The sequence below is a fragment of the Gopherus evgoodei genome, chromosome 4 (assembly GCF_007399415.2).
Source record: "Gopherus evgoodei ecotype Sinaloan lineage chromosome 4, rGopEvg1_v1.p, whole genome shotgun sequence".
NCBI classification, from domain to species: domain Eukaryota; kingdom Metazoa; phylum Chordata; order Testudines; family Testudinidae; genus Gopherus; species Gopherus evgoodei.
Genome location: NC_044325.1, coordinates 133,048,704 through 133,069,321, shown reverse-complemented (window position 1 = coordinate 133,069,321; position 20,618 = coordinate 133,048,704). Strand labels below are relative to the sequence as shown.

The following is a 20,618-nucleotide window of genomic DNA, read 5'->3' as shown; positions in this document are numbered from 1 at the left end:
TGCTATTCTTGCTTTGTGGGTGAATTTGATATAACTTGAGTGGACTTTATTTCCGTTAAAAGAACAAAGCCTCCTCCTCTCTTGGCTCAGGCAGCTGGACAGAGTAACCCCTGCTCCCATGTCCACTAGACCCTGTTGGGAAGGGGGTGGGGGGAAACGACACCTGCTCACCTTGTTTGCAACCCAAGATGACTAATATGGATGCTAGGGACCCAGGAAGTGCCAGGCAGGAGCAGATCAGTGACTCATGGAATTCAGTGTCCTGGAGTATGGCAGGTGACTCAGTGAGTGGTGGGGGTTGGGGGGGGGAATCACCAAATGGGTTAGTGAGTGGGGTGAATTAAGGGTAGGTGGGGGGGAGTGGAGGGTGTTGGTGAGTGTGTCAGTGAATGGAGGCCAGGGGAGGTCACGGGGGTGGGTGGGTCAAGGAGTAGGGGTCAGGGGGCGTCACAGGGGGTGACTCAGGGAGTGGAGGTTGGGGGGGACTCAGAGAGTGAGGGGTCAGGGAAAGTCAGGAGGGTGGATTAGGGAATGGGGGTCAGGGGGATCAGGTCAGGGGGGTGGGTCAGGGAGTGGGGGTCGGGGGTGACTCAACCGTGGGGGTCGGGGAGGTCGGTGGTGACTCAGGAAGTGGGGGTCAGGGAGCGGTACCCACAGCGGCTCAGTTTAGGAGACTCTGTGGCCATTGGGTTTGGGGAGCGCCCTGCTCCGCCCTGCGCTGGGGGCCCGCTGCGGGGCAGCGGCGCTTGGGGCCGGTCCCGGACGGGCGGAGTCAGGAGCCCCGCAGCTCCCGGCCGGGCTGGGGTGGCCACGTGGGGGGAGTCGGGGACGCGCAGCTCCGGGGTGGCTATTCCTGGCAGCGGCCCCCTCCCGCGGCAGGGGCTGCGAGGAGATGACAGGTGGCAGCCGGAGCCTATAAAAATTCCCGAGCCTCCAGCGACTCACGGACCCGGTCCCCTCCCGCGGAACCCCCCAGATCCGGAGCAGGGACCCGGTCCCATCCGGAGCGTAGCCCCCCAGATCCGGAGCAGAGAGACCCGGTCCCTTCCGGAGTGGAGCCCCCCCCAAATCCGGAGCAGGGACCCGGTCCCATCCGGAGCAGAGAGACTCGGTCCCAGCCGGAGCAGAGAGACCCAGTCCCATACGGAGCGGAGCCCCCCAGATCCGGAGCAGAGAGACCCGGTCCCGTCCGGAGCGGAGCCCCCCATATCCTTAGCAGAGACCCGGTCCCATCCGGAGCGGAGCCCCCCATATCCTTAGCAGAGACCCAGTCCCATCCGGAGCGGAGCCCTCTTCCACCCTAGAGCGGCGCCCCCAGACCTTGCGGTCATGCCCGGCAAAGAACCAGACCCAGACCCACAGCTGGCCCAGGCGACCCCAGCAGCCGAACCGGCTGAAGCCCCGGCAGCAGAAGCGGCTCCAGCCTCGCCAGCAGAGGGCGCCCTACAGCCTGAGCCCCAGGTCCCTGCCGCTGCTCCGGAGCGCGGGGAGGCTAAAGCAGGTGAAGGGGAGAAGAGCGTCTGTGCAGGGGGAGCCAGGCGCACCGAGAGCCTATCATCGGGGTTAGGGGTGGGCAGGGGGAGGCTGGAGGTGCATAGAAGGGAGGGGGCTAGGCTGCCGGGGGCAGAGGTCTATTTAGGAGATGGGGTGGGCAGGGGGAGGCTGGCGGCGGAGGGGATGTACTTAGGGGGATGGGGTGGGCAGAGGGAGGCTGGGGGGGCATAAAGAGGGGAGGGGTGTATTTAGGGGATGAGGTGGACAAGGGGAGGCTGAAGTGTCCAAAAGTATGAGAGGGTTCAAAAAGGAGCTAGTTAAGTCCATCAATGGCTAGTAGCTAAGATTGTTAGGGACACACAGGGCCAATGCTTCCATTAGGCGACCCTAGGTGGTCGCCTAGGGTGCCGGGATTCGGGGGGTGGCATTTTGTGCGCTCCCCATGGGGCGCACAGGAGCTTTCGGTTCTGCTCCTGTTGCACCGCCGAAGAAGGATCTTCTGCCGATGTGCCGTGAAAAACAGCGGCAGGCAGCTGAGCAGCTCAATAACTGCCACTGTCGCCTGTGGCATTTCGGTGGAGGGTCCTTCTTCGGTGGCGCGATGGGAGTGGAACCGGAAGCTCCTGCTGCGCCCCATGGGGAGCGCACAAAATGTTGCCCCCCGAATTCAGCCTAGGGCGCCCAAGGCAGAATTCAGGGGGCGGCATTTCAGGGACACACTCCATGCTCTGGGTGTCCCAAAAGCTCCGACTGAATCACCGGGGTTGGGTAATTGCCCTGTTCTGCTCATTCCCTTTGAAGCAGCTGGCTCTGTCTGCCAGAGACAGGATACTGGGCTAGACGGACCATTGGTCTGACCTGCTATGGCTGTTCTTATGCTGGGTATCTGCGAGTATGGGGGTGGGCAGTGTAGGCTGGGGTACTGGGGGCTGGGGGTGGGTGGAGAGGCTGTGGGTGTACTGGCAGAATGGGATAGGCTGGGATGTGTGTATCTGGGTGCATGGGTGTGGGCAAGGGGGCTGAAGAGGGTGTATTGGGGGGCTGGGTGGGAACGGGGGGTGGGATGAGTGTGTGGGGCTAGGCTGGGTGTGTTTTGGGGCATGGGGAGGCTGGTGGGTGCATTTAAGAGGGAATGGATTGGGCAGGGGAGGCTGGGGTGAGCTTCTGGGGATGGACAGGGGATGCTGGGGTGGGTGTCTGTTGGTGCATGGGGGGCAGGAGAGGCTGGGGTGGGTGTCTGGGGATGGACGGGGGAGCCTGGGGTGGATGTCTCTGGATAGATGGGGTGGGCAGGGGAGGCTGGGGTGGGAGTCCCAGGGTGGGTAGGGGAGGCTGGGGTGGGAGCGTGGTAGGCACTTGGGGAATGCATTGAGAGGCTATGTGTGGCAAACAGGCCTAGCCTGAGGGATTGTGTCGGGCGGGGTGGGGGTGGGGTGTTCCAGGTCTTTCTAACATGTCTGTGTTTGTTACAGAGCCGCCCAGCTGTCCACTGCACCTGGCAGTGGAGGACGTGAATGATAACTCGGTGTCCCTGACATGGAAGGCCCCAGAGCAGGAGGGCTCCACTGACCTGGATGGATACTTGGTGGAATGCTGCAAAGATGGAAGTAGGCTTGAGCTTTACTCCTTTTTAAGCATGAAGAGCTGTGTGTTAATGGGGAAGATCACGTAACATACTGACTGAGTGTGTCATGTCCCTGACTTGTGGCCAGGCCACACAGGGGAGGAGCTGGTTGAAACCAGCAAAACATTTTTGTGTAAAATTTCTTTTTTCTTTGAAAGTTCCAAATAAATAAAAATTGACCAGTTCTCCATAGAGGCTAGGAGCTTACTACTGCTGCCAGATAGTGGGTTGACGCTGATAACTCAACGGGAAGGGGGCCAGGATTTTGGTGCTGAAGGCCACAGGTTTAATCTCCAGTGACGACCTGTGGTGGAAGCGTTGCTCCCATGGGATAAAAGGACTTGATTACGTCGATAAGTAGCTACACGAGGAACACATTTTTAATTGTGGGCTCTTCAGTCTAGCAGAGGAAGGTCTAACACAATCCAATGGCTAGAAGTTGAAGCTAGATACATTCAATCTGGAAATTAGGCGTATAGTTTTAATGGCAAGGGCAATTAAGCATTGGGACAATTTACGAGGGTTGTGGTGGAGTCTGCATCGCTGACCATTTTAAAATCACGATGGGATGTCTTTCTAAAAGCTCTGCTCTGGGAATTATGTTGGGGCTCTAGCCTGTGTTTTACTGGAGGTCAGACAGGATGATCACAGTGGTCCCTTCTGGCCTTGAAATCTGTGACTCTATGAACCCAAGTCTCTCTTTCTGAGCCGCATACTGGAGTCAGGAAATGGCGGTGGGAACAGCAGGGTGGCTCCTTGTCCTATGTTGGGGTCTCTGAACATCTGAATCACTACATATGAATGTAGATCTGGATGTCAGAAAGCCAAAAAAACATCAGGAGGAGGAAAAAGTTTGCAGAAGAACAGTAGGGGGTGGGGGGTTAGGGACAAACAGACGGGCGCTAAGAAGGTCAATCCCAAATTTTTAAACTTATGTGCCTCACTTCAGGGCCCTGTGGCCCAGATCCTCAAAGGTGTTTAGGCGCCTAACTCTCTTTGATTTCAATGGGCATTAGGTGCCTAAATCCTTTTGAGGATCTAGGTCTGTTTCTATTTTGTCTCCTAAATAAGTGACCTGATTTTCTGCAGTCTATTGAAATCAGTAGGTATTGTGGCTGTTCAGTGCCTCAGAAAAGCAGTCCATATATTTAAGTGCCTATATATAGAAATAGGCACCCAATTCTGAACATGTTGGCATTATGTTTGATCAGCAGGTGCAATATATTTTGGCTTCAGTCTCAGAATGATTGGTGGGGGGGGGAGATGGGCAGGGAGAGGAGAAATATTTAATCCTCATGGACCTGAAGGGAAATGTAAGGATTAGGAAGAGATGGTTGGGGAGAGCTGGCAAGCCATGCTTGGCTAAAGCTGTAGGCATTGGTTCCTGGGTTGAGGACAGGTGGTGAGTTGGATGGTGGCAAACTGGATTGGACTAGGCTAGTGAAACTTGGTGGGCTGGTGGTAGCTGGCAGGCTCTGGCTGGCAAGTTGATAGTCTCGGATTCGTCCACTGGCTGCTTTGCTGGTTGATAGAACAGGGCAGACTAGGGAGGGAGACCTTATTGGCTGGTGGCATTTGGCAAGTTCTCATTGGTGCCACTGGCAGGCATTGGTTGGCTGGTTCTTGGGGGCTGATCCCTGGCTGCTGGCAGGATTTGCTCTGTGTTTTTCAGACTGCTGTTTGGGGGATGGTTGGGGATGCCTTATCTGCATTTGTTGGTGGGTTGAGATTTGGAGGATGCTGGGGAGCTCTGGCTGGGTTTGCTGGTGGGAGATGAATGTTAGCTGAATGTGTGGGGTGGTTCATGAGCCTGGCAAGGCTGAGTGGGCAGGATGCCATGTGAACCTTTGGTTGTTTAGTTGGATAGTGGGAGTCCATGATACCTGGTTGTAGCAGGCCCACGGACTCTGGTTGGTGGGTTTGGGGCAGAGTGCTAGCCATGGCTGGCTGAAAGGGAGAGGTTTAGGGGCACCAGCTGGCTTGGGGTAGACCATGAGCCTTGGTAGGATGGAACACTGCCGTAATGTAGGTTACATCGCCACCAGCAGGCACCTAACACTGAACTATGTAGTGAAGAAGGCAAAAGTGCTTCACATCTTGACACTCCCAAGTCTGGTGCTAAACCAAGCACCTGTTTGGAGAGAGCTGAGCTAATATCCAGTCTGTTATGATCCTTTATTGTGTAGGGCCTGGTTAGCTGGTAAAGGAGCCTGGCCATCTGGCAGTGGGTGGCTGTTGAGCCCTGGCTAGCTGGTCGAAGCTGGGCTGTTGGTTGGTTGGGGCCGGCATGAGAGTTTTGGCTGGCTGGAAAGTTTTGGCTGATGCACAAACCTTGCTGGTGGTTGGGGATGCAAGGGGGCTTGTGATGCTTGCTCCCTTGCTTGTTTGGGTGCTGAGGCAAACTTGCTGTGGGGGATGCTTGTGGCAGGGGGACTGATGGATCTTGAGGGCTTCTTCCAAGGCGTGGATGTTTCTGGTTGGATGGCCTGGCTGGTAATCCCTACTTTGATTGGCTTTTGGAGGCTCCCAAGCCTTGGCCGTCTAGTATAGGTTAGGGGTTTATTACAGGAGTGGGTAGGTGAGATTCTGCTGCCTGCATTGTGCAGGAGGTCAGACTAGAGGATCATAATGGTCCCTTCTGACCTTAAAGTCTATGACTCTATGTTAGAGGCACTGTGCTCCCAAGCTATGGCCAGTTGAAGGCAGCTGATTAGCTCTGGCTGAGGCTGGCCAGCAAGACCTAGTTTGTGTTTAGCGGATGGTAGAGGAGTCCTAGCCTATTCCTTGTTTTGGTGCAGCTGTCAAGTCCTGGTCAGGGAGCCCCAGTGAGTTGGCTTGGGGAGGCAAGGGCATGTACATTGATTTGTTGCGGGGGGATGACAAGCCTTGCTGTGTGGCTGTCAACTCACCAGCAAGTAACGGTGTTGCCTGCTGTGCTACTGACTCCCCAGAGGCTCAGTGGGAATGCACAAAGCGGAGTAGGATGGAGCTTGAGGCTCACAGATGAACGGCTCTGAGGGGGAAGCAGCAATGCCCTAGATTCTGTGCAGCACCTGAATGTGAAAAGTTCCCCACTTGTGGGCCATTCCACTTCTGCAGGCTGCTTCCCTTTTGGATGCTGAACGGCACACCAGTTTTCTTTCTGAGAGGTTGATAAGTATGAGTGAGCTGGCTGGTGGGGATGGCTAATGAGCCTTGGTTGGTTGGTTGGTGGATCCGAGGGGGGTGGTGAGTGTTGGTTTGCTGGGGGCAAACCCTGGATGAACATAGGGTGACCAGATGTCCCAATAAAATTGGGACTGTTCTGATATTTAACCTTTGTCTCACTCAATGTACGATCAGGACCCCATTTGTCCTGATATTCAGGTAAGAAGGCAAGCAGAAGGGAGGCGCAGACTCCGTGGGTGTGGGTGCTCTGCACCCACCAGCAGCCAAGCTCCTCCCCCCTCATCTCCTTCTCCCCCCCCCCCAGTGTGCCACATCCCCGCTCCTTCCCTTCCCTCCCAGCACTTCCTGCTGTCTAAGCGCTGCCTAACAGCTGTTAGGACTTTCCAGGAGGGAGTGGGAGGAGCGGGGATGTGGTGTGCTCAGGGGAGGAAGTGGAGAAGAGGCAGGGTAGGGGCAGGGACTTGTGGAAGGGGGTGGGGCAAGGACAGGGGTGGGAAGAGGCAGGGGTGTGTGAGCACCCACCAGGCAGAGGGGAAGTCGGTGCCATAGTTTAAGGTGAGTGGCGGGTAAGGAGGGGTGTGAAGAGGCAAGTGGTGGGTGGGGGATTGAGGAGGGACACAGCAAGCCAGCAGTGGGCCAGGGGATGAGGAAGGGTGCAGTGGTGGGGGGGCCAAGCGGGGAGGGGGCACGACCTGGGGCAGAGTGGATGCAGAGCCTTGGAGGATCGAGAGTGGACCGTGGGCAGGGCTGACAACACCCCAATGTGTCCTGATATTTTACTGTTGTGATCTGGTCACACTAGGTGAACAGTTCAGAATGATCAATTTATTCAGTGATTTTTGCCCCTTTTTCAGGCTTGCAAGCTGTCTGCTATTCCAAATAGTTTGATGGATATTTTATGTGAGCAAATTTCAGCCTGCCCGAGCACTCCATGTATCTGATATTCACCGATCCATAGTCATGCTGTGCAAATGGTCACCTTTAGCTGCATGGCATTGTTTCTGTTCCCTGACTGGATAACATGACATTTACAACCTTCTGCTGCCTTTGCCTGTATCAAAGCTGGTGTTGCAAAGCAGTTGTTCTTGGCTCTGAGAAAGCTGCTCTCTGGGAACATTAGCCCAGTCACGCATGCTCAGGAAAAGTAAGTGAGCAGAGTCACACTGAAAGTTTGATCATAACTCATGAAACCAGCATTACTCACTCCTTGACCAGCAGCGCTGAGGATGGAGGAGGCTGCACAGAGGTCTTTTGGGTTGCTTTCTACTGGGAATGAAATTGACAACTTGCTAAGTAGGGATTTGATAGGTGGCACAGGCGCAGTTCATGAGGGCTTGGCTGTGCCTAGAAGTAGTTTTGGGAAACTGCCATATGGAGAGAATTAGATTCTGTAGACGGGTGCCTTGCACTACCACAAAACTGGTCCCATGTTGGACCTATGAACGTTGTCAGAATCCATTTAATTTCCATCATTTACTTTATTTGGCTGCTAGCTTTTTTCTGCTTGTAACCTGCTGTCTTAAGGAAGATCTTTTATTTGTTTGTTCCAGCTGCAGACTGGGTAGCTGCTAACAAAGAACTCGTTCTTTCTACCCGGTACACAATCCGCAACCTGACATCAGGAGATAGACTTCAGATTCGTGTGAAGGCAGTGAATGCTGGGGGCATGAGTGTTCCAGCTGTCCTGGAGCAGCCTGTTGTCATCAGAGAGATACTCGGTATGGTATTGTCCTCACTCTATGCAGCCCATGTAGAAGCGACACTAGTGCAACATTATGGTAGCACAAAGAAGCACGCAAGGCAGTACGTGCTCAGCTAAGATTGAATGCTCACTAACCCTTAACTCTGCCCACTAGTGCATTACAGTATGGCTTTCAATTGTGATCAAATGCTATTTCTCAAATAACAGTTATTGGGTCAAATTCAGCCCTGATGTAAATGGGTGCAACATCCATTGATTTCAGGGCACTCCGTTTGGATGTCCTTGACCTTCGTCTAGACTTTTCCTCTCATGGAATGCCCATGATCTCCAGCAAAAGGCGTTCATTTGAACATTCTAAGCATTGAAATAAACCTTTGCTGTGTTATTTCAGTGTGTGCACTTACACTCCTATTTATACACTCATAATCTATTGGCTCACTTGTCCTTTGCACACTCATGTGTTGTTGCACATTCACACAGGTGTATGCGACTGCCTGTGTGCTGGAATGATGCCTGCTTATTTGCTCAGAAGAGGCAAGCACTGTCTGTGTGCAACATGGGAATGGGACTCACTTTGAACTGGCTAAAGAATCGTTATCCCACACTTAGCAAGGCTCCCATTCCTCTTGGAGGGCTATGAACATGTCACTTGTGACATGGGAATACAAAGCTGTCCAAGAGCAGAAAGGACTAAGAAATTGTTAACTGTAGCGGGGCGAGGACTCACCGCTGCGGCGCCTCCTGTCGGTCGTCCTAGGAATTAGCTCTTCAGCTCTGGAGCACCCTCTGCAGGCTGGTGCCTCCCTGCTGCTGGTCCCCATGTCCCCCCTGGACCTGGTGCCCCCTGTCATTGGGCACTGCCTCTGGCAGTACACACACTCTCAGGGTCTCCCCACCCAGGGGAACCCCCACTCACTATCCCCACCTCACCTCAGGGGCTACTGCCAGTCACCATCTAGCCCCCTTTCACTGGGGCTGACTGAAGTCGATATAAGCCAGTCATCACAGGCCGGGGGGTTTGGACTGGCTGCCTCTGCCTACCGTGGACTGTACCCTTGCACCCTCATACCTTTCTGGCCTTTGACAAGGCCGCAGCCTGGGGCTTTTCTGGGCAGGAACTCCCCAGCTCCCTTGCCCTGTCCCCCAGCCCTGCTCCACTCAGGTACCCTGTTCAGCTTCCCCACAGCCAGGCCCTTCTCCCTCTAGAGACAGCAAGAAACTGACTGCTCCTGGCCCACTGCCCTCTTATAAGGGCCAGCTGCGGCCTGATTGGAGTGTGGCCCAGCTGTGGCTGTTTCCCCAGTCAGCCCAGGCTCGCTGCTTTGCCCTGCCACAGCCCTCTCCCAGGGCTGTTTTTAAGCCCTTCAGGGCAGGAGCAGAGTTCCTGCCCCGCTACATTAACCTGTATGTTTTCATGTTCCTGTAACTCAAAGAGCTCAGTGGATTTTCTATAAACACTCCCCCTGCTAAAAAATAAATAAAATAAATTGCTTCTGAGAAACGTTAACCCTGTAGGAAAACTCCAGTAAAGCTATCAGCAGCTGAAAAAAGGGATATAAAGCTTGAATGGCCATTGCTACTCCTGTCCTGCAGTAGCCCACGTGGAGTGTGGAATGCTGAGGCCTTGTACACAGGGCTGCCCAAAGGATTCAGTGGACCTGAGGCAAAGTGTGGGAGCTGCAGTGCTTGTACTCACTCAGAGGTGGTCCGGGTCTTTGGCAGCATTTCGGCAGCGGGGGGCCCTTCAGTCGCTCCGTGTCTTCAGTAGCACTAAAGGGTCCCCCGCCACTGAAATGCCGCCAAAGACCCGGACCGTCGCCAGGCCAGGGCTCACGGGGCCTCTGTGGGGCCTGGGGCAAATTGCCCCACTTGCCCCCCCACCTCTGGGTGGCCCTGGCTGTACACCGTTAGCAGCAAGGCTGTGCTTCTTCCCATCAGCTCACATCGTTACAGCTCTCATGGTTTCTATGATCACTGTGGCGAGGGATTAGGATTAGACAGTTGTGCTTGTGGACGATGTTCTCTCGATGAGCCCCCCTCTCCAGCAACACAGTTGACAGCAGATGTAATGCAATTTGTAATCCCATCAGGCAGGAGCACAAACTGTCTCTGTGTTCACACAAGGATTCTTTGATGGATTTGATGTATTTTGATGGCTACCGCCACCTTAGCTCCAGTGTGTTATTAGCATACACAGGGCTTCTGGCCTCTGCCAGGATGTTGCAGGCAGTGTTGTCTAAACCTGCTCAGAGCAAGTGTACACAAACCAATGTTTAATATGCCTGCAGCCATCAGCTCCTTGTCAACACTTGTACTCCCAGAAGTAGATCAGCTGTTAATTTTAGCTGATGTCCTAGTGCAGACAAGGCCTGTCTTAGTTCACTCTGCAAGTGAATTAAACTAAATTGAATTAAGGCCACTTATTTCCAAATGAGTGTCCACATAGGAGTTTAATGTGGTTTCACTAATCATACCTTTAGTTAGTTCAGATTAATTTTCCTGAGTGTCTCTGTGTAGCCATGCCAGGGCTCATCCATGTGGTGAGTTGCGGAGTGGGAAGCCAGGCATGTGAATCTATAGCGCACCAATTTCCATACGAACTCTGGGACTTTCACTGCGCTGTAGCAATGTGCAAATGAGGAGTTACTGCACGGCAAGCTGGTGCGCTATAGAGTCACATGCCTGGCATGCCATGCAGTGATTTCCTGTGCAGCCAAGCCCACAGAGTTTAGGGTCAGAAGAGGTCAACATCTAGTCTGAACTCCTGCATCTCACAGGCCACTAACCATCACTCAGCTGCTTTCTGAAAACACTGTCTTTTCCGAAAGCACATGCTAAATGCAGAACACTGCACTACCGTGGGCAAATGTTTGAAATCAGGCAATTCAAAGATGGGGCCTGAATAGAGCAGGGTGAAATGTTGTCGGCGAATCAAGCCATTCTTTTGCTTTTTTTTTTTTTTTTTTTTGCAAAATGCATTTTTCGGGGTCCGAAACATTTGCTGAATTTGAATTTGATGAATAGTTTCAACCGGAAATTATGTTTTCAAAAGCGGTGATGTTTTTTATTTTGACTGTTTTGTTTCAAAACACACACACACACACACACACACACACACACACACACACACACCCTCTCTCTCTCTCTCTCTCTCTCTCTCTCTCTCTCTCTCTCTCTCTCTGGGCCAAAATTAGAATGAAAAAGAGTTGACCAACATTTGATGAAAACATTTATTTCAGAATTTTTTGATTCAGATGCCAAACCGAAAAATCCATTATTTGCTGAACGCTGCTCCTGAGCAAACAGTGACTTGGCCACCTTGTGTGGTATTTTATTTTTCTGTTATCCATGGTATGTTATCCAGTTTGATGCCTTCATGCTTATGCCATGGGACCAAGTTACAGTTTTAAGCTTCCTGGTTTCTGTTAAGCTAAAATCTCAACCAGAAAGTAGCATTAACCTAATTTTTGCATTTCATTCTAAATGTGCACCTGTCAGCGCTTTCCTCGCTGTGCTAGGAACAAAATACTGTGTATGGCTTATTAACGGTGCATGTTTGTTCTGCTAAACCCTACTGTGTGTACTGCATGCGCTCCATCTGTTATCTTCCGTTTTCACTTATTTATTGATGCAGTTTACTTGTTTCAACAAATCATGTGAAGTGCTCTGAAGAGATTTTAAATAGCCACAGCCCCCTAGACAGACAGTTAAAAGCAGGAATGGGGAATTGTGATGTATCTGTTGGACAGTCAACACAATGCATATTTCACATGTAACTAGGGCAGGAAGAAGAGTTTCACACCTGGGGAAACAATTATCATGAGGTCTGTACCGGGGTGAGTTATAGGCGTTGAGACACATGAATTAACATTCTTTCTTGCGGGGCGGGGAGGAGGAGGGGGAATGAGATTTCTTTGTTCCACCAAGACTGATAAGTGCAAGCGTGGGCATCAGGAAAAGATTCCAGGACCAAATAGAAGCGTGCGAGAAGGAGATGCTAGCTCAGCTGTTGGGCGCAGGCCATCTGGGAATGTCAGGCATTCCTTTGCTACCCGCCCTCCACGGCCTGTGGTTTACTCTCACAGCTGTTTAGGCATCATTCAACTCAGATTTAACTCTAGACACGGCCCCCCATACAATATCCCTCCTAGAGGTAAGCCCCTGCATGGTTCATCCTGGGAGAGGCATATGCTTCTTTTATTATGTACTAGCAGAAACCGTTGGCCTCCAAAGGAACCGCCAACAAATGCAGCCATGGTAGAGTTACCGTGCTGCTATTTTGACTCTGGTAAAGGAGACAAGAAGTCCGTATACACTCACAAACATTTTCTGCTTCTCTCTGTTATGTTCCCCAGGGAATACAGAAGTAAGTTTCCAGCACATGGTGTTAGTGCCAGACGTTCCAGTTGGTACCCTTCACCATCCAGCCCATCTCCTCTTAGCTCACAGTCGAGCAGGGAACCCCAGCTGTGGCAGGAAATGGTGCTGCATGACTTTTAGATGTGCTCTCTCCCCTGAGTCAGTACAGAACCAATTTCCCCACTAGGAGGCGCTGTGCTAAAGGGAGGGGTGTTGGATAACTCTGTAGGGGGCACTCTCTCCAGTGAGTTAGCACTGAGCCCAATGACTCAGTGTGGTGCTAGGGGATGCTGTGCTGCAGGGAGCAGCAAGGGTGACTCAGTAGGGGGCGCTCTCTCTGGAGCGAGTTCCAGTCCCAGCAATATTATCATAGAATATCAGGGTTGGAAGGGACCTCAGGGGGTCATCTAGTCCAATCCCCTGCCCAAAGCAGGACCAATCCCCAACTGAATCAGTTTTTAGAGTTACTTAGTACTATCCTGCAGGAGGCACAGCCCTTAAGATGCAATAAAAAACCAACACCGTGACCACCCTTGGGCAGTAACAGCTCCGCAGCCCCTGTTCATTAGAGACGGGATGTTCTGGCCCAACAGCAGCCTGCCCAAGCTTCTGCTGGAGAAGCAACTCCCTGCCTGCTTCATAATCTCCTTGTGTTGTGTTACTGGTGTGAGGTGGCTGCATTTCAGTGCCAAGTCAGCCAATCCTGTGCTGCTCAGGAGAGGAGCGGTTGGGGATACCTGGGACAACAAGTGCTCTGGAAGGCTCAAGATCCTGCTGTAGAAACTCCTGCTGAGAGCGCGGGGTGGTGATTTCCTGAAGCGCTCATGAAAACAATGGGTGTGTGTGACGTCTGCTTTGTTTAGAGCACCCGAAGATCCGAGTGCCGCGCCATCTGCGGCAGACGTACATCCAGCCCGCTGGGGAGGTGGTGAACCTGCTAATCCCTTTCCAGGTAGGTGGTCGATGTTTCCAGTGACTGGCTGTTGGGCTTGGCCTCTGTCTATACAACAAAACCCCTCCCACGTGTGGAGATGCTGGGGAGGGGCTCCTCCCTTGCAGCAGGGGGCTCAAAGGAGACCACCCCAGAACAGACAGTAGCAGACAAGTGGGGAGGAGAAAGGAAGCTTGAACTTGGTGGGGTGAAACGGGGGGTGCTAGTGGAGGGCTCCGAGGAGAACAAATGGAAAAGAGTGGTTAGCCTGCTACTCAAGCTCCCCTGGTTCAATGTCTGGCTCTGCCACAGAATCTCTGTGTCACCTTGGGCTTGTCCCTTAGTCTCTCTGTGCCTCAGTTCCCCAGCTGGCCAATGGGGACCAACAGTGCCTGCCTCCCAGGCCTGTGTGAGAGTAAGTATGGTAAAGGTTGGCAGGTGCTCACAGGCATAAAGTGAGGAGAGCCAGGAAAGCACCATAGAGAAGTGTCAGCAGCTGGGCTGGGGGTCACGGCCGCAGTGACCCAGGTAGGAGACCTGGAGGGGAGTTTAGGCCCCAAGGACAGAACAGAAAAGACACATGCAAGAGGAAGACGAGATGAGAATGAGATGCTGCCTGGTTCTGGAGGGTTGACAAGGAGGCCTGGTTGAGAGCCCAAGTGGTGGGCTTGGGAGGTCAGCTGGGTCCATGCTACCTGGGAGAGGTCAGACTGCTGGGCGGAGATATAGGACAGGCTGGAGGGAGAAAGGAGCTCTGCCAATTATAAGGCATGGGGAAATGCCCTTTCTCCCCTCCCCCAGCTCGGCACCAGGTCTTAGGGACAGCGCCCAGTGGGATTTTACCCCCAACCATGTGGGGGACACTGGGAACATATTTACTGCCCATTGACTGGGTGGGAGGGACTAGAGCCATGCCATCGGGGTCTTCACACCTGGCAGGAGTAGGAAGGATGCTGCATCTCCAGGGCTATCCTCCATGCCCCCCAGCCCCACGGCAGAGGGAGGGGTTGGTGGGATCCCCTTGACCACCCTGCAGGGTATGGGAAGGGGTTCCTGCCTGCTCCCAGGACCGTGACTTGGGGGCTTGGATGCCATGTGCATCAGTGACTGGCTAGGACAAGGCATCCTCCAACTCTCTTTGGCCCCAATGGTAGCTGTTGGCCCCAATGCCATGTGACCAGCCTAGGGGCCCCAACGAGGGCCTAGAGTCCGACCTGTCTGTTTATCTAACCAAGCAGCTGCAAAGGTCTATTCTGCATACCCTGCGATCCTCCCTCTCTGGCTCTTGCTGGCGAGTAGGTGCCGTGCATTCTCCAGCCAGGTGCCTGGTGCTGTGATCTGGGAATTGTGCCAATTAAACCACGTAATTAACTGTCAGTGCCCTTCAGTAGGTGACACTCAATGCAAATACTGAGCGCTCCAGAGCAGCAAACCCCGCTGTCTGCACATTCTGGTCTCTCTAACAAAGGCAAGAGAAAATGAGAATTTGACACTGTTGCAGCCAATTAGATTAGACGGTAAGAGTGAGTAGCCAGAGCCAGGGGTGTGGGGGTGGGGATGGAGATGATCCTCTGTGGCTCCCACTGGAGGATCAGGGGCACAGGCTATACATTTTCTGATGGATGCTGTATTTTGATATCAGAGCTAACGCGCTAGCCTTATCTTAGCATGCGTGGGCTCAGCTGGCATTGTCCTCTTGAGACTGTTGATTAGCAGCGACTGCTCCCAGATACCACAGCTGCAGGGGAGATAAGAAGACAGGCATTGGAAATGGCATCACAGCCAAGCCACAGATTCACGCACTAGGCAAAGCCCCCCGCCCCCTCAAAGCTAACATCTCAAAGGTGCTCTCAGAAGGCGCATCTCTGCATCGCCAGTAAAGACAGCACAAGGACCACTGGCATAGAGCTGGATGGGGGGTGCCCAGCTGGTGGAATGGACCTGAATTGCTCTCTTGAGCTTTCTCCTCCACCTTTGTCCTAGGGAAAGCCGAGGCCCCAGGTGAGCTGGAGCAAAGATGGCCAGCCTCTGGATCCCAAGAGGGTGACTGTGCGCAATGGTGACAGGGACACCATTTTCTTCATTCGCAAGGCAGAGCGCAGTGACTCTGGCCAGTACCAGCTGAGCGTCAAGATAGACAGGCTGGAGGACAAAGCTACCATTGACATCCGTGTGATCGGTAAGAAGGTGCAAGCACTGGGCACTGATCGGTGCCTGGATGGAGCTTTGCAGCCTCTGCTGGCTCTCATGGGCCTGCAGCCATCAAGCAAGATTCCCTGCAGCATAGGGCCCTAGAATTCACTTCTGCCCCATGGCAGCTCCAGCTGGGATAGCCAAGCCCTGGTGTGGCTGGGGATGGAATTGCCAGCCAGACTCCCTGCTAGCCAGCACTCAGCAATCAGGGAAGAGATCAGAGGGCAGAGCAGTGTGTGCGGTGTCCTTATGTGTGAGACTTTTCCTTATGGCTGGGATGATTTAGTTGGGAATTGGTCCTGCTTTGAGCAGGGGTTTGGACTAGATGATCTCCTGAGGTCTCTTCCAACCCTAATCTTCTATGATTCTATAGATTCATAAGAGATGGGGCAGTTTCTGGATGAGAGACCACCAAGTGTTCCCCTAGTTACTCCCACCCTGTTACCGAAATACTGGGTTTGCCTAGCTGAGAGCCAATAACAGCCTGACAGGGATAAGGAAAAGATGCTTTATTTTGCAGAAGAAAGGAGAGCCCTGTATCTTGGTACAAAAGATTTTGCCTTACTCAAATTTTACAAACTTTTTATATACTTTTAGACAAAGACCTTTGCGTGTTAACACTTGATTGGTAGGTGTTAAACCCCGCACTTTGTTATTTGGTTAGTAAAAACTGGTTTGAAGCAAGTTTTCTCTGCTTTGAGGCAGAAGAGAAAAGATAGTTTAAAAGGTTAGGTTACTGTGTCCGTGAGGCTTTTGCTTTTCCCTACTGGCTGCCTGTAAGCTGTTAAGGGGGCTACCAGAAACTTTAACAGTCCCCCCTTTGCGCCTGACAATCTGGGATTGTCAGGCCCATTATGTAATTTACGATTAAGCTGAAGAGACAGGTGCTGGGTTTTTTTATGGACAGCAGAGCCTTTGGTTATAGTATTACACAGATTTATTATTGCATAACAAGCAGTACCTGCTGGAATGGCAGTTAGGATTATATGGGGGTTAGGTACCACATTGTGTTTAGCCTAAATGACTTTATTTACTGCACCTAAGTTTTGGACAAATTGGTATACCAGTTTTTTTTTTTTGGATGTAGGTTAGGTTTTTTAACAGGCAGAATGGGGTTATTGAAAGGGGGCTCAGTGCGAACCAACACTTTTAACCGCAGGAATGTGTTGATAAGATTTTGGAGGCCCAACAGAGCTTTTTGGGGGATGGGATACTGACGAATTTGAGGAATGTCAATGTCTGGCTTTACGGTTATTTGTACCGACTCTGTCCGAAGAGTGCCCAAGTTTGCCTTTGAAGTGCCACACAGGGAGGCATGTACCTTTTGTTTGAGTTGTTTAGGCAGGTTTATTGGGCCCGCAGGCAGAATCGGATTTTTGGTAGCCTGGGTTAATGTGGCATATAGCTGGGGGAGTTGATTTTGAGGCAACCAAAGAATGATTTTATTATTTGAAAAGAAAATTTGAGCACGTAATTTACACAGCAGGTTTTTGTTTAGAAGCTTAACTGGGGAATTAAGAGCTAGCAAAAAGGCATGGGAGGCTGAAACACCAGAGATTTTTACAGCAGCCTTTTGCAGTACAGGACACTTAAATGACTTACCGCCTATACCCATTATTGGAATGCTTTTATTTGTAAGGTTTTTTTTTTTTTTTGGCTTGGCAGTAACAGTAGAGAAGGCAGCCCCTGAGTTTAAAAGACAAGAATAAGCAGGTTTTTTTAGTGTTAAAAGGACCTGGGGGTTTGTGGAGGAACAAACATAAGTGGTAAAGTTATTTGAATAGGTAACAAGTGGACCCCCGAGTTGCCGTTATTTTTTACTATTGACAGCGTTTGTTTTTTTTACAGCCATCTGGTGTTGAGGTTGGGGCTGTCATCCGGTACATTGGTTTGGGCACTTTTTTTTTAGTGACCAAGCTGCTTACAGTAATGACATATTTTATTAGCGTGGCTTGGGGCCCCCCCGTGATTTGCTTTTGGTTGCCATTTGGGGGGATTTTTGCCTTTTTTTTTGTTCTTTACTTTTAGCCTTTACAAGGGCTGCTAGCATTCTTACCTGTTTGGTTTTTTGTACTTTATTTTTTGTGTGATATACACGGGTGGCCACGCTTACCAGTTTTTTTAGGGATTTTTTTTTAGCGCCCTTGAGCTGCTGCAACCGCTTTTTAATGTTTGGGGCTAACTGAGAGATAAAAATGAGCCTGACCGTGGACTGTGTGTCCGCAGCCTTGGGGTTTATGTTAGTATAAGTACAAAATGCTTTACAAAGTTTTTTATAAAAGTTGGAAGGGTGTTGTTGTTTTTTTTGCACAGTGTTATGGAACTTAGACCAATTTAGAGGGCTTTTTTTGCTTGTTTTATACCTGTTAAAATATAGTTTAGGAATTTTTTAAAGTTTGCCTGGTGGGCTGAATTATTTGGGTTTTATTGAGCAGGGTTAGTAAGAGCTATAATATTGTGCCCGTTACCGGCAGCCTTTGCAGCCTTTCAGGCTTCCCTTAAGACCCACTTTTTTTTTTTTGTGTGCAGTAGGCAATTTAAAAGTTGGCCCACGTTTTGCCAGTTAGGATTATGAGACTGAAAAATGGCACGGACTTGCCTATGAACGACGTTTGGGTTGTTTTTGAGGCAAGACGTAGTGGTTTGCCAGTTTATAAGATTTGCAGTAGTAAAAGGGACATGGGCATAACGGTTTACAACCTTTTTATTTGTAGTGGGTACCAGGATGGTCCGAAGGGGTGCCTGGATATTAACTATATATTTTTTTATAGACTGCTTTTTGTTTTGTACGAGACGGATTAAGGACGGTGGACAGAGAAGAAGTGTACCCACTACCCGTCGCTCCACTAGTTGATTTATCAACTTGAATTGTGGCTTCCTCAGTTTTCGGTGGTGGGGCTGCTGTCTCGGGCCCTGTAGAGGAGGGAACCAGGTTCACCACAGCCAGTGGTATTATTGCCGGGGGTGTCCGCAGTTTAGGACAATACATGGGTGGGGGTGTATTTTTCCAACAGTCAGCTTCGTGAGGGGCAGAAGCTTTCGGGAATAGAGGGGCCTGGATTTGTACCTTTTTAAAGTGACGATGAGCCTCTCCGTCCCACAAAAACCAATAGTTCATTTGACCTGGCGCCTGATTCTTTAATATCAGGCGCAAAGGGGTTAAATGAGTTGGAAAATTAAAGGAGCCAAACTTGGGCCATGCAGTCCCCAGGGCTGGCCAATTTTGGGTGCAAGGTTGTAAAAAGTGCTTTTTTGACATTTTTTTTTGAACACTGGGCAGGGGCCATTTACTTAACATATAATTTAAAAGGCTATTTTTAGAGGGTTTACCCAGAGACCCACCCATTTTTTTTTTGACACTTAAACTGAGAATTACACAGAGAGCAGAGGGAATTATGGTTTAATTTAGAATTTTTTACTTTTATTACACTGACCGCTACAGGGGACGGGACAGAAGGATCTCAATTCGACCTTAGAGCTTTATTGCACGCTATGGCTTTTACCCTGAGGAATTACGAACAAGAGATTTAGTTTCGCCCACACACCTAACGCCCAAATGTATACAGCAGAAAAACAGTAACCGGTTAACCAAAACAGAACAGAACTAGAACCAGATAGTGTTTTTTAATTTTATTAGGGCTTACCTTATTGGAGCACAAACCCCAGGGGCGTGGTCAAGTGAGGAAGAGGGGTTAAGCACCTCAGTGGTGCTGCTCCTAGTTCGCCGCAGCCGTTCGGAGTCCGATGTTTGAGCTAGGAGAGTTCCATCTGGGTCGCCAGAAACTGTTACCGAAATATCGGGTTTGCCTAGCTGAGAGCCAATAACAGCCTGACAGGGATAAGGAAAAGATGCTTTATTTTGCAGAAGAAAGGAGAGCCCTATACCTTGGTACAAAAGACTTTGCCATACACAAATTTTACAAACTTTTTATACACTTTTAGACAAAGACCCTTGTGTGTTAACACTTGATTGGTTGGTGTTAAACCCCACACTTTTGTTATTTGGTTAGTAAAAACTGGTTTGAAGCAAGTTTTCTCTGCTTTAAAACAAAAAAAAAGTTTTAAAGTTTAGATTATTGTGTACGTAAGGCTTTTGCTTTTCCCTACTGTCTGCTTGTAAGCTGTTAAGGGGGGTTACCAGTAACTTTCACAACCCCATACTGATCCACAGTGCCACAGACAATCCATGGACTCAGCAAAGCAGCTGCCATCTCTGCAGGCAGGTGGCTGTGTGAGCTCTCTGTCCACTGTGGTGAGCCGCTGTGCCCACCCTGTACCTACCAGGGGGTGGCCTCAGTGGCTGAAATGAACCTTTGGTTGTCATTGCAGAGCAGCCAGGCCCTCCAGAGAACCTGAAGCTGGTTGACGTGTGGGGGTTTAACGTGGCGCTAGAGTGGAGTCCGCCGAAGGACAACGGCAACACAGCACTCAAAGGATACATGGTCCAGAAATCAGACAGGAAGAGTGGGGTGAGTCTGCGGCGGCTGCCTGGAGTACCTCTGTCATAAACAGATAGTAGGAGTTAATAGAACAGAAGTACTTTATATCTCTTTTGCTTGTAAAGGGTTAACAAAATCAGGAGCCTGGCTGTCACCTGACCAGAGGACCAATCAGGGGACAGGATACTTTCAAATCTTGAGAGAGGGAAGTTTGTGTGTGCTGTTAGTTTTTGGTTGTTGTTCACTCTGTGGGCTCAGAGGGACCAGATGTGCAACCAGATTTCTCTCCAGTCTCTCCGATACAGGCTCTTATAAGTTTAGAATAGTGAGTACTAGGTAGATAAAGCGAGTTAGGCTTATGGTTGTTTTCTTTATTTGCAAATGTGTATTTGGCTGAAAGGAGTTCAAATGTGTATTTGGCTGAAAGGAGTTCAAATTGGTATTTTGCTGAAAAGATTTTAATTTGTACTTGTATACTTAGGCTGGGAGGGTATTCCCAGTGTCTATAGCTGAAAGACCCTGTACCTATTCCATTTTTTTTAAATTTACAAAGATAATTTTTACTGTTTTTTCTTTCTTTAATTAAAAGTTTTTCTTGTTTAAGAACCTGATTGTTTTTTTATTCTGGTGAGACCCCAGGGGACTGGGTCTGGATCCACCAGGGAACAGGTGGGGAGAAAGGAGGGAAGCGGGAGAGAAAGGTTAATT

The 20,618-nt window shown here is 50.7% G+C and overlaps 1 protein-coding gene across 3 annotated transcripts in view; it reads left to right on the top strand.

The window, feature by feature from the left end:
• Positions 1-225: 225 nt before the first annotated feature.
• Positions 226-20,618, top strand: part of MYBPH (myosin binding protein H) — a 32,032-nt gene continuing 11,639 nt past the window's right edge. The window contains exons 1-6 of one of the 3 annotated variants that reach the window (XM_030561147.1): positions 226-276; positions 2,967-3,101; positions 7,837-8,004; positions 13,211-13,299; positions 15,262-15,457; positions 19,801-19,940. In XM_030561147.1, coding sequence (XP_030417007.1) covers positions 270-276; positions 2,967-3,101; positions 7,837-8,004; positions 13,211-13,299; positions 15,262-15,457; positions 19,801-19,940 — 735 coding nt within the window. In that variant the 5' untranslated portion in view covers positions 226-269. Of the gene's footprint in view, positions 277-892; positions 1,502-2,966; positions 3,102-7,836; positions 8,005-13,210; positions 13,300-15,261; positions 15,458-19,800; positions 19,941-20,618 lie in introns of those variants that run through there. The other 2 variants (XM_030561145.1, XM_030561146.1) reach the window with 2 other exon arrangements.